At 31.5% G+C, this 13,646-nt stretch overlaps 1 protein-coding gene across 2 annotated transcripts in view; it reads right to left on the reverse strand.

The window, feature by feature from the left end:
* LOC143044723 (GPI inositol-deacylase-like) overlaps positions 1-13,646 on the reverse strand; it is a 166,030-nt gene that overhangs the window by 65,799 nt on the left and 86,585 nt on the right. For both annotated transcript variants that reach the window (XM_076216825.1, XM_076216824.1), the window contains 3 exons: positions 13,038-13,202; positions 11,441-11,515; positions 5,124-5,176 (listed from right to left, as the gene is read on the reverse strand). In XM_076216825.1, the coding sequence (XP_076072940.1) occupies positions 5,124-5,176; positions 11,441-11,515; positions 13,038-13,202 (293 nt within the window). The remainder of the gene's footprint in view (positions 1-5,123; positions 5,177-11,440; positions 11,516-13,037; positions 13,203-13,646) is intronic.

The following is a 13,646-nucleotide window of genomic DNA, read 5'->3' on the forward strand; positions in this document are numbered from 1 at the left end:
TTGGACTATACCTTCACCAAATTCAGTTTGCTTTCTAAGCGATGTTGTGTAGTCCCCATAAAATTAATCAAATGCATTGGTACAAATGTATGCAACACAAGTGTTATGAGTACAGAATAAAATAAAAACTCAAACAGTATTGAAAGTAATAGTGTTGGTGCTAAACCAAGATGCAACATGATATAATTATGAACTTTACCAAAAAGAAGTTGTTGTTTAAATAATGAATTGAGGATATTGGGACAGAGGGTGTTTGCTGTTTGTCAACAAAAAACGACAGCCATCTAAGGTAAAACTAAGGGCTTGCTATAAAATGCATATGTTTGTAGACTTTCTGTTTAGCTCAATATACGGTCATAAATCTAACAAGTTTGTGCTTTTGTCAATTTCTTTAAGCCAGTCATGCTTTTGTACCAGTGTGTTCCACGATTCTTACGCTTTGGATATCATTCACACCCCAATTTCCTGACACAAAGTCATTGTAATAAATAAAAATAAGAACGGTTTTCTAATCTTTTGTGACATACCGCGATTTGCGTTTTTAGACACATCGTTTTACTCATAACCCGAATATTTCATGCCCTTCTCGTATTCAATCTTTATTTTCGGTAGATGTTGATGTTATCATTGAGCAGCAGAATATATGTCGACTTAATCATTTTCATTAGATTACTCGAAGAAATACAAAACCAAAGTTTGAAACAGGAAGTTTTGAATGAAATGAAACTATCGATGGTTACCGGTAACGGACATGAACAAAATCCGGAAATCATATTTTTTAAAAAATAAAAAATTCGGGGCGGGCGGGGATGAAAATCTATCAATTAATTTTAATTGGCCTAACCAAAAACAGCTAAATTTCCTTAAAATTACCAATTCAGGAGCAGCAACCCAACAACGGGTTGTCCGATTCATCTGGAAATTTCAAGGCAGATAGATCTTGACCTGAGAAACAATTTAATCCCTGTCAGATTTGCTCTTAATGCTTTGGTTTTTGAGTTATAAGCCAAAAACTGCATTTTACCCCTATGTTCTATTTTTAGCCATGGCGGCCATCTTGATTTGATGGCCGGGTCACCGGACACATTTTTTACACTACATACCCCAAAGATGATTGTGGCCAAGTTTGGATTAATTTGGCCTAGTAGTTTCAGATGAGAAGACTTTTGTAAAAGATAACTAAGATTTACGAAAAATGGTTAAAAATTGACTATAAAGGGCAATAACTCCTAAAGGGGTAAACTGACCATTTTGGTCACGTTGACTTATTTGTAAATTTTACTTTGCTGAACATCATTGCTGTTTACAGTTTATCTCTATCTATAATAATATTCAAGATAATAACCAAAAACAGCAAAATTTCCTTAAAATTACCAATTCAGGGGCAGCAACCCAACAACGGGTTGTCCGATTCATCTGGAAATTTCAGGGCAGATAGATCTTGACCTGATAAACAATTTTATTCCTGTCAGATTTGCTCTAAATGCTTTGGTTTTTGAGTTATAAGCCAAAAAAATGCATTTCACCCCTATGTTCTATTTTTAGCCATGGCAACCATCTTGGTTGGTTGGACGGGTCACCAGACACATTTTTTAAACTAGATACCCCAGTGATGATTGTGGCCAAGTTTGAATTAATTTAGCCCAGTAGTTTCAGAGGAGAAGATTTTTGTAAAAGATAACAACGACGGACGCAAAGTGATGGGAAAAGTTCACTTGGCCCTTTGGGCCAGGTGAGCTAAAAAAGGAAAGTCCCTAATCAAATGACTAAATCCAAAGCGCAAACACATCAAACAAATGCATAACAACTGTCATATTCATGACTTTAATGGAGAGTTGTCACATTTGCACTCTTACAACATATTTTCATTTATAAAGAATGATTTTCATTATAGTATTTCCTCAAAAATCTGTCAACAGGAATTTTACATAGTGAGCCATACATCTTATTGATGTTACAAGTCTTATAGAAGTCAATATCAATTCAGTGAATTTAATAAAGTGAAAGTTTAAATTAATGTAATCTTAAAGTATTTGATGTTCCAAGCAATGTCTTAGATCTTGACCTCAAACAGAGTGTATAGTAGTAGCTGAGATGGATATTTTGCTGATTTGTTTTTAAAATTGTTAGAATTAACATTCTAGTTATGTGTATTGTGTTTGAATCGTGTCTTTAGTTTGTTTGTAGTCATACTTTCATTTGCATGTAATTGTGTTTAGTTATTTGATTTAGTTTTGTTTTGTTTTATTTCTATGAATTTGCCAACTGACAATACGATTATTCTATGTCTTTACAATGTTATTAACTGCAAACATTATCAATCATTTGTAATCATAAAAATATGTGTGATAGGAGAACTACAATTGTAGCTATTTGATAAAGCATTCAATGGTATTCAAATTATTAAATATTAAATATTTTTCTTTTTCAGTTTCAAATTTAGCCAACAGATTTCCACAAGCGAAAAGGGAAGAAAACATCACAGAATTGTTTGATCAGATTTCAGAGTATACGTACCAGCTTTCTTATTATGAACTACTTAGTTTTGACCAGCCAATAGCCAGGGGTGGATCCAGGATTTTGCAAAGGGGGGCGAAGTTTTTTAAATTAGACGAGTGCAGCGAGCCTAAAAAATTTTTGGGACCTTTTTTTGGCTAAAAAACATAAAATAAGTGTAAAATGCACTTTTTATACGGTTCGTGACGTGGGGCATGTATATTTTATAGTTGCTGTTAAGTGTAAGGGTTGGACATCTTTGATGTTGTATTCTCCCCATAAATTGTCTATCATAAAATGATAGTATGGGTCAAAAGCTAAGAACTGATATATTTGATGTGGGACTTGTCAGTAAAAAATAGACATGGAAAAAACATGTTGTATGTTAAGTTAGCATAAACTCACAGATTTTTTGTTGTAAACAAGACACACGTCGCGCTATTCGATTAATTTTACAATACGAGCAACAAGCAATTTTTATACAAATGTTTGGTTGATATGTTTGACCCAACAAAATTGAAAATTAACCAAAGGCTACGAATGAGTCTGAAATGACAACGAATTTATGAATGACGGTCGAAAAATGTAGACATAAAGGCCAAACCCAGCAGGCAGGTTGCAGTCTGATCTTGATAAAAGTATTCAATATATCATTTCATACAAACCCCCGTCCCCCAAAAAATATGCCCGTTTTTTATTCATTATGTTCATTTAATGCTATATTATTCTGTTGGAAATTTTCATTTCTATTAGCCAAAAAGTGGACAAGATTGTTGTTTTCAATACAAATACGGCCAGAATTTTTATTTAAGGGCATACGATACAGTTACAGGGAAGGTAATGACGTTGCTAACGTAAAATGTTATTTTCACGACGTCAAACTATGACTTATCAGGAATAGATGCATTTTTCGGCTGATTTTTATCATTCAAACTAATTTAATTTGAAAACGAGTGCATGGACCCCTATTTTTTAAAACAGCAATTTGTTTCATTTTGCAAGGAGATTATGTGACCCAAATTTTATAAAACTGTAAATAGCGCAATTTTTTTAATTTTGATAAACATGCAGCAAAAAATGACGTTTTTTCATCTATTCATGAACATTTGATAAATATAGAGTTAATTCGGAATAAAAATTGCATAATTTTCAATGATACTTTTAAAATACAGAAATTACCGATTATTTAACAAAAAACAATTTGTGTTTATCTTTTAAAGCAAAAAAGTTACGTCGTTCTTTCGAAAAAGAAAATACGGACACAAATCTAAATTTTGAGCAAATATACAAAATGTCGACCTCATTTTACTCAAAAAGTAGCACATGAAGGTATATTTTTTATGACATATTTGATTTAATCAGGTAAAAAATAGCCTATATGCAAATTTTCATCAACTTGTAAATACAGGTTCAAAACTGTATCGTATGCCCTTAAGGCAAAAAGTAGAGTAAGATTTGTTCTCTCAAATATCTCAAGACTGCCTCCTCAAACAAATAGTTCGTACCTTGCACTTTAAATCTATCCAGAGCTTATACTGACTGGGGATAATTATTCAGCTATGTTATTTTAAGATAGGTGCGGGCGTTTGGGGTTAAACATAATTTTGTAGGTAAATAATATTAATGTGGAACTTTTTTTCATGAGAGTATAATAGAGTATAACTTTCTGTTTGGTTGAATTGTGAAATAGAAGTCAATACGTTCTTGCTCACTCCTTTGTCGCTTTGAAGGTCTTATGATTTTTCATGCTCAAAATTGCAAATGTGTTCCTGTAATTTGAATTTCAAAATGACTGAGTGACCTTTTTTCGACGAACTGGTCAACTCAACCATACCAAATTTATCTACTGTGATGCGACTGTCATATAAGTGAAAGGTTTAGCGCTATAAAACCAGGTTCAATCCATCATTTTCTACATTTGAAAATGCCTGTACCAAGTCAGGAATATGACAATTGTTGTATATTCATTAATGTGTTTTATCATTTGAATTTGCCATTTGATTAGGGACTTTCTGTTTTGAATTTTCCTCGGAGTTCAGTATTTTGTAATTTTACTTTTGACATAATCAGTAAATACTGGCGAAAAAAAAATCTTTATATGTAAAGAATTGTCTCCTAAAAATTAAATACACCTGAAATGGCAAAGTTCACGAAGTGTAGACTTATTAATCCTTTTACAAAAAAAAAAAAAAAAAAAAGTCCAAGCAAAAAGGGGGGGGGGGGGGCATACTCCCTCTACGCCCCCTCTGGATCCGCCACTGAATAGCAATATGTATAATTTGTGAACAGCAATGGAAGACATAAATGACACTTTTAATGACAAAATCTTTGTAAATCTTAGTTTTGACAAATAGCAATTATATATATGTTATCATGTAAATGTATACAAACTGGCAGTACTTTTAAATATGTGCCTAGTTGTGTTGTTTTAAAAGCAGCAAAACGGGTCACGGTTGAATGCAATAAATGTTTAAAGTTGACTATTTATTTTATTTATTAATAATTTTTAATAATGTTCATCTAAAAAAAAACAGTTGCATCTACTTCCCACGTTTTTACATGCTTTTGATATGTCATATCATGATTTATCATTGTCAGAACTTGGCAACTATGTACACAATACTCACCATCTTTCTTCATTTCTTTCTAATTTACAAATACAAATCCAGTCTTGAAGATCCTACAAAAATATAATAAATTTTAAATTATGCAAAAAATCTCTTTATCTATAATACAATGGACTTCTGATAATACTAAAGATAGATTTTACAGTATTGATTTGATGGTTGATGTTCGAAGTTTCTAAGTCCTTGCACAGTCAGCTATATGATGGAAGGAATAAGATTAAAGACGTCTTACTTAAGTCATTTATGATGTGTCTGATACTTTTATTACTTTCATTGATGCAATTGCATTTAAGGGAGACAAAATTAAGCAATTGGTAACTAAGATATTAAATGAAATTGAGAATGAAAATGGGGAATGTGTCAAAGAGGCAACAACCCAACCAAAGAGCAAAAAACAACCTAGGCCATCAATAAGTCTTCTATACAACGAGAAAATCAGACACCCTGAGTCATGATTCAGCTGGCCCCTTAACAAAAATATGTATTTGTGTAGTGATAATGGAGGCCATACTAAACTCTAAAATATCTAAGTGAAATCAAATTAACCAGGTGCTCCGCAGGGCGCAGCTTTATACGACCGCAGAGGTCGAACCCTGAACAGTTGGGGCAAGTATGGACAAAACATTCAAGCGTGATACAGCTCTGAATTTTGATTGTGATAAAATTTTTGACATTACATGGTTTTTTTTTACACAAAACAAATGTCAAGATTTTACAAATCAATTAAAGATTTCTTCAAACTTTTTAAATCTAAAATTAAATAGTTGACACAGCATAGGTTTCTGACACAGAATGAATGTGGTCTAATGAACTTAAAAAGTTTTTTTTTGCCTTTGAGCAATTCACTATGCTGTTGAATATTAATCCTCTCAAAAAAATGTTTGAAGAAATTTTCTTTTTATTTATGAAATCTGAAATGAGAAAAATTTAAACCCCCCCCCCTTTTTTTCACATCCCCGTTTCCCTTTTTCCAAAACTGATATCAATTCAAATTTCTAATGGAGTTTGCAACAATAACTACTCTTTTAAATACATCATAAAATATTAAAATGTAAAATAAAGTGCTTGTTATTACTGAATGGTAAAGATTGGTTGGTAGTAAAAGTGAATATACATTGTTTATTGTATAAAACAATAAAAAAAACTTCATCAGCAACATTTTATATTGGCAAATTTCCAATGAAGTTATTTACATAAAGTTATTGGCAAATAAAAATAGAAAATGACATCATAGTCATGTCTGGCAAATGTCCAACATACATTATCTAAAAACATTTTAGATAAGATAAGGAAAAAAAGCTTCATCAGCAACATTTTATATTGGCAAATTTCCAATGAAGTTATTTACATAAAGTTATTGGCAAATAAAAATAGAAAATGACATCATAGTCATGTCTGGCAAATTTCCCATATATATTATCAACTACTATTCTATACAAAGAAAGATAACTCCAATTGAAAATTAATTGCTATTGCACAATATTGTGCAATTAGATATTTCTTGCTATTGTGCAATACTGTGCAATTGAAAATTTCTTGCTATTGCACAATACTTGATATGGAATCCTGATTTGGACCAACTTGAAAACTGGGCCCATAATCAAAAATCAAAGTACATATTTAGATAAAGCATATCAAATAAGCCCAAGAATTTAATTTTTGTTAAAATCAAACTTAGTTTAATTTTGGACCCTTTGGACCTTAATGTAGACCAATTTGAAAACTGGACCAAAAATTAAGAATCTACATACACAGTTAGATTTGGCATATCAAAGAACCCATTTATTCAATTTTTGATGAAATCAAACAAAGTTTAATTTTGGACCCCCATTTGGACCAACTTGAAAACTAGGCCAATAATTAAAAATCTAAGTACATTTTTAAATTCAGCATATCAAAGAACCCCAAGGATTCAATTTTTGTTAAAATCAAACTAAGTTTAATTTTGGACCCTATGGACCTTAATGTAGACCAATTTGAAAACGGGACCAAAAATTAAGAATCTACATACATAGTTAGATTCGGCATATCAAAGAACCCCAATTATTCAATTTTTGATGAAATCACACAAAGTTCAATTTTGGACCCTTTGGGCCCCTTATTCCTAAACTGTTAGGACCAAAACTCCCAAAATCAAACCCAACCTTCCTTTTATGGTCATAAACCTTGTGTTTAAATTTCATAGATTTCTATTTACTTATACTAAAGTTATGGTGCAAAAACCAAAAATAATGCTTATTTGGGCCCCTTTTTGGCCCCTAATTCATAAACTGTTGTGACCTCAACTCCAAAAATCAATCCCAACCTTCCTTTTGTGGTCATAAACCTTGTGTTAAAATTTCATCAATTTCTATTTACTTATACTAAAGTTATTGTGCGAAAACCAAGAATAATGCTTATTTGGGCCCTTTTTTGGCCCTTAATTCCTAAACTGTTGGAACCAAAACTCCCAAAATCAATCCCAACCTTCCTTTTGTGGTCATAAACCTTGTGTCAAAATTTCATAGATTTTTATTCACTTAAACTAAAGTTATAGTGCGAAAACCAAGAAAATGCTTATTTGGGCCCTTTTTGGCCCCCAATTCCTAAAATGTTGGGACCAAAACTCCCAAAATCAATCCCAACCTTCCTTTTGTGGTCATAAACCTTGTGTTAAAATTTCATTGATTTCTATTCACTTTTACTCAAGTTAGAGTGCGAAAACTAAAAGTATTTGGACGACGACGACGACGACGACGACGCAGACGCCAACGTCATAGCAATATACGACGAAAAATTTTTCAAATTTTGCGGTCGTATAAAAATCATACAAGACTAACACAGACGGGAGGCACCTGACACTTGCAAAATTGTGGCGGGGTTAAACGTATTTTGTGAGATCTCAACCCTCCCCTATTCCTCTACCCAATGTAGAAAAAATAAACTGACAGCAATATATACAGTAAAACTCAGTTAAAATGAATTCAGAGTCAGAGTCAAAATAGATAACAAAAAGAAACTAAGCAAAACGACAATAATACACAATGGACTTCTAGCAGTCATTAACATGCCAGCTCCAGAACTCAATTATTGCGAACCCAATCATACTTTTCAACAGACTCACCTGTTAGTTACCTGTCCATTTAAACTTTTGGCAGTTCTATTGTCCCATTGAACAAATACAACAGGTATTGTTCTCTGTGTAGTTTATTCACTTGGACCTTTAAATTTCTTCTAAGAGAAATCTATCACTCATTGATTAATCTACCTGAGTAAAAAATATATCTGCTAAATTGATAGAAATAACATGTTTAACATTTAAAAAATTGCATGTGAATTTGTGTTTATTCAATACTAATACTATATTTTTCATTCGTTTCACAATAAACACTTATCTAATCATAAAATTTAGATTTTTAAAAAACTTAAGTATTGTTCCTATCGAAATTTGCATTTTTTAGTGATTGTTTAGCTATAGAATACTTTGAAGACGGCCTTAATAAAAACATAACTCTTTTAGGGGTTTCTGGTCTATTTCTTTATTGAAATAGGAATAATGTTGAAAATTTTGTCAGAAATCAATTTTTATTAATGTTTGAATTAGTGTTTACATTCAACAGATTGGAAATACAATAAATACAAAAACACATGTAGTTTTTTAAATGTTAAACATGTTATTTCTATCAATTTAGCAGTTACATTTTTGTCGAGCCTTCGACTTGAGTCGAAAAAGCGAGACTAAGGGATCCTACATTCCGTTGTCGTTGGTGTCGTCGTCATTTATTGTCGTCGTCATTGTTTATGATCATAAGATAGAATCCAGAAGTAAATTTTGTAAAAATAAAATTCCATTTTTACAATATTTACTTATAAATGGACTTAGTTTTTCTGCCGGGAAACATTACATTCACTCTGTGGTAAAAGTTTTTAGAATTTTAATAACTTTCTTAAATTATCCTGGGTTTGTACCAAACTTGGACAGAAGCTTGTTTATGATCATAAGATAGTATCCAGAAGTAAATTTTGTAAAAATAAAATTCCATTTTTACCTTATTTACTTATAAATGGACTTAGTTTTTCTGCCGGGAAACATTACATTCACTCTGTGGTAAAAGTTTTTAGAATTTTAATAACTTTCTTAAATTATCCTGGGTTTGTACCAAACTTGGACAGAAGCTTGTTTATGATCATAAGAAAGTATCCAGAAGTAAATTTTGTAAAAATAAAATTCCATTTTTACCTTATTTACTTATAAATGGACTTAGTTTTTCTGCCGGGAAACATTACATTCACTCTGTGGTAAAAGTTTTTAGAATTTTAATAACTTTCTTCAATTATCCTGGGTTTGTACCAAACTTGGACAGAAGCTTGTTTATGATCATAAGATAGTATCCAGAAGTAAATTTTGTAAAAATAAAATTCCATTTTTACCTTATTTACTTATAAATGGACTTAGATTTTCTGACGGGAAACATTACATTCACTCTGTGGTAAAAGTTTTTAGAATTTTAATAACTTTCTTAAATTATCCTGGGTTTGTACCAAACTTGGACAGAAGCTTGTTTATGATCATAAGATAGAATCCAGAAGTAAATTTTGTAAAAATAAAATTCCATTTTTACCTTATTTACTTATAAATGGACTTAGTTTTTCTGCCGGGAAACATTACATTCACTCTGTGGTAAAAGTTTTTAGAATTTTAATAACTTTCTTAAATTATCCTGGGTTTGTACCAAACTTGGACAGAAGCTTGTTTATGATCATAAGATAGTATCCAGAAGTAAATTTTGTAAAAATAAAATTCCATTTTTACCTTATTTACTTATAAATGGACTTAGTTTTTCTGCCGGGAAACATTACATTTTCTCTGTGGTAAAAGTTTTTAGAATTTTAATAACTTTCTTAAATTATCCTGGGTTTGTACCAAACTTGGACAGAAGCTTATTTATGATCATAAGATAGAATCCAGAAGTAAATTTTGTAAAAAAATAAATCCATTTTTTTCCATATTTTACTTTTAATTGGACTTAGTTTTTCTGCGGGGAAACATTACATTCACTCTGTGGTTAAAGTTTTTAAAATTTTAATAACTTTCTTAAACTATCCTGGGTTTGTACCAAACTTGGACAGAATCTTAATTATGATTATAAGATAGTATCCAGAAGTAAATTTTGTAAAAAAATAAATCCATCTTTTCCGTATTTTACTTTTAAATGGACTTAAGATTTTCTTACAGTTAACATTACATACATGTACAGTCTGCAGTTAAAGTTTTTAAAACATTTATTAAATTCATAAACTATCCTGGATTTTTACCAAACTTGGACAGAAGCTTCTTAAAATCAAAAGATTGTATCAAGAGGAATATTTTTATTGATTTTTTTCCTCATTTTTGTTGACCCTGCCATTTACAGCAAAAGTAGGCGAGACACTGGGTTCTGTGGAACCCTTACAAATTTTTTACTCAGGTAGATTAATCAATGAGTGATAGATTTCTCTTAGAAGAAATTTAAAGGTCTCAGTGAATAAACTACACAGAGAACAATACCTGTTGTATTTGTTCAATGGGACAATAGAACTGCCAAAAGTTTAAATAGACAGGTAACTATTACATGTATTAGGTGAATCTTTGGTAAAGTATGATTGGGTTCGCAATAAACTGATTGAAAGATTATGTCTTCATCATATGAAAATCAACCACAATCTCTCCCATATTAATACCAAAGTATGCCATCTAATGATCTGACAATAGTATTGTAACATTATCACTTCGTTATAAGTCTGTTTAAAGGTTTGGTTAGCTTTTGGGGCAAATGCCCACATTTTTGTGCTTTGTAAAGAATATTACCATAAAATATTGGATGTGAAATATGATATCTGAACTTATAAGATGTCTGTATGTTGATTTATATTTACTAATGATGTCCATGTACTGATTATAAAGTTTAGTACGGTTAATGTTTTGACTATTTTATGATACCGAAAACCCTGATGTAATAATTTTTCAGTAATACATAGATTTCTTTCTTTAAAATTAAATACTGTGTTACATACATGAGCCAATCGCACAAGTTGAGATATTTAAACACCATTAGATGATGACAAGGGAACATCACCATTTAAAATCTCAGGAAGGTTTGACTTGAAAAATGTGTAATAAAAGTTTCATGGAATGGACACACAAATGGACAGATGTAAATCAGTAAACCACCCTCCTTTCATAACAGGGGTATAATAAATTACTCAGCTGATCACATACATTACTAATTTAACACATTTTTGTATAGAAATATCACACCACTTAAACATTTGCTTAAAAAAAATAATTTCACTCATACCACATTACTGATGGCCACAAATGAATTAACACCCTCTTGATCCATAGGTACAGCATAATAATAGTCTTCGGCCACCTTAAAAAGAAAAGTTATACTTATACATAATTCAAGTCAGTAGAGAACTTACTTTCATATTAATTTAAGTTAGGAATATTTTGCATGTGGACCTTTTTTTAAATTCTTGATTTATTTTCTAAGACATATTTACAAAATGAATAACTCTGTAGCCTGTTGTTCTAGTCTGATATCTGCATTAAACTAAACTGATTATTCAAAACTCTATTCCTGTTTTTAAAATAGTTAATAAAAATCATTATCTAACTTGTCTGAGACATTGCTGGTATCACCCTTTGATATAAATTTGATAAAATCTGGCAAGAATTGTACATTTGAATGCACTTACAAGACTATCTGAGAGAAATGAAGGCAATTTGGCACCAACAAACTAGATTTTATCCTGTCTAAAGTCATGAGCTTGTAAATCAGTGGTTGTGGTTTACTGCTGTATATCATTAATGTTTTATTCATATTAGGCTGTATTTTCTCTTGTTTAAATTGTTTCATATCACATCTCCTTATTTCTCATATTAAGTGCACTAACAAGCCATTTTCCATATAATACTCAAAAGGGCATTTTTCTTTTAAAAATATGTGATCAGCATTGATTTTCAAACATGTTTAAGATATATTTGTGAGTTCAAAACCCCATAATTTGGCAGGTACTTTCAACTCAGATCTTAATTTATAAGGATTGCCAGCTTTTCTGCTAAAAGTCAATGGTTCTCTAAAGTCACTCCAACTTCCACTACCAATAAAAACTGGCCACCATGAAATAACCAATAATGTTGAATAAATAACCCAATATTTATACATTGAAAGCAGAAAATTGATTTGTAGTTGATGAAAAAAAGTGACAGATAAAATTTTAAATAGGGAAGAATGGACAGATGCATTGACAGATAGATAGACAGATAGATAAAAATTAATCAATATACAATATACCCCTCACTTGAGTTAGAGGTATAACAAGTGAAACTGCGAGCTACTGTTCACTGATGATACCCCCCCCCCCCCCAAGTGGATAATATTAATAGTGTAAAAATATGCAAGTGTTCCGTAAACAGGAAGTTGTCGAGTGATGAATCTGAAAACGCATCACACGGTATAGCTGACTTATATAAATCCTGAAACCAAATTTCAGAAATCCTTGTATTGTAGTTCCTGAGAAAAATGCGACGAAAATTTTCAACTTGGCTATCATGTGTAAAATCATACAAGTGTTCGGTAAACAGGAAGTTGTCGAGTGATCAATCTGAAAACGCATCACACGGTACAGCTGACTTAGATAACCCTGAAACCAAATTTTAGAAATCCTTGTATTGTAGTTCCTGAGAAAATTGCGACGAAAAATATTCATGGGACGGACGGACTGACTGACGGACTGACGGAAGGACGGACTGACGGAAGGACGGACTGACGGAAGGACGGACTGACGGACTGACGGAAGGACAGACAGAGGTAAAACAGTATACCCCCCCTTTTTTAAAGCGGGGGTATAATCATAAAGAAGATGATTTTCTTTCTATTCAAAACAAACCCTTTTCTTTGCAAATTCCCATGTCTTTTCTTTCTTGACAACCCAAGGGATTTCTTCATAGAGTTGTATTTCAACCTTCCAATAATCTGGAATTTTCTTTGTACCAGGATTTGACAGAAAATGATGTTTAAAAACATTCATTCTTTCATCAGTGTTAATAGTAACCTGTAAATATAATAGTCATAATTAGGGATGTCAACTCAGTTAACAATAACTTATTGAGTACTTGCTGGTTTTATCTAGCTATACTTAAGTACTCTCTCTGGCATATATATCTACAACACAGAAACACCAAATATATATCTTCAGTAACATTATGTGGTTTGTTGGTCAACAGAAATAAAACCATCTACATGCTTATGTGGACAAGGAATTACACACCATAATACATTGATTGTTGATTGCTTTACGCGCATTAGCACAAAAAGGCTATATTGTGGCGAGAGCTAATTCGAACATTTTTATATTTTAAAGCATATTTTAAAATCAGACAAAAGGTCCTTCAATAAACTAAAATTCTAGACTAAAGCAAATTGATTATTTACAAATAAAAATCAACAGTAAGATAACTTGATAAAAATTGAAATCGTTTTAAGGCGAAGTGTACGT

This window comes from Mytilus galloprovincialis, chromosome 9 (genome assembly GCF_965363235.1).
Source record: "Mytilus galloprovincialis chromosome 9, xbMytGall1.hap1.1, whole genome shotgun sequence".
In the NCBI taxonomy this organism is placed as follows: Eukaryota; Metazoa; Mollusca; class Bivalvia; order Mytilida; family Mytilidae; genus Mytilus; species Mytilus galloprovincialis.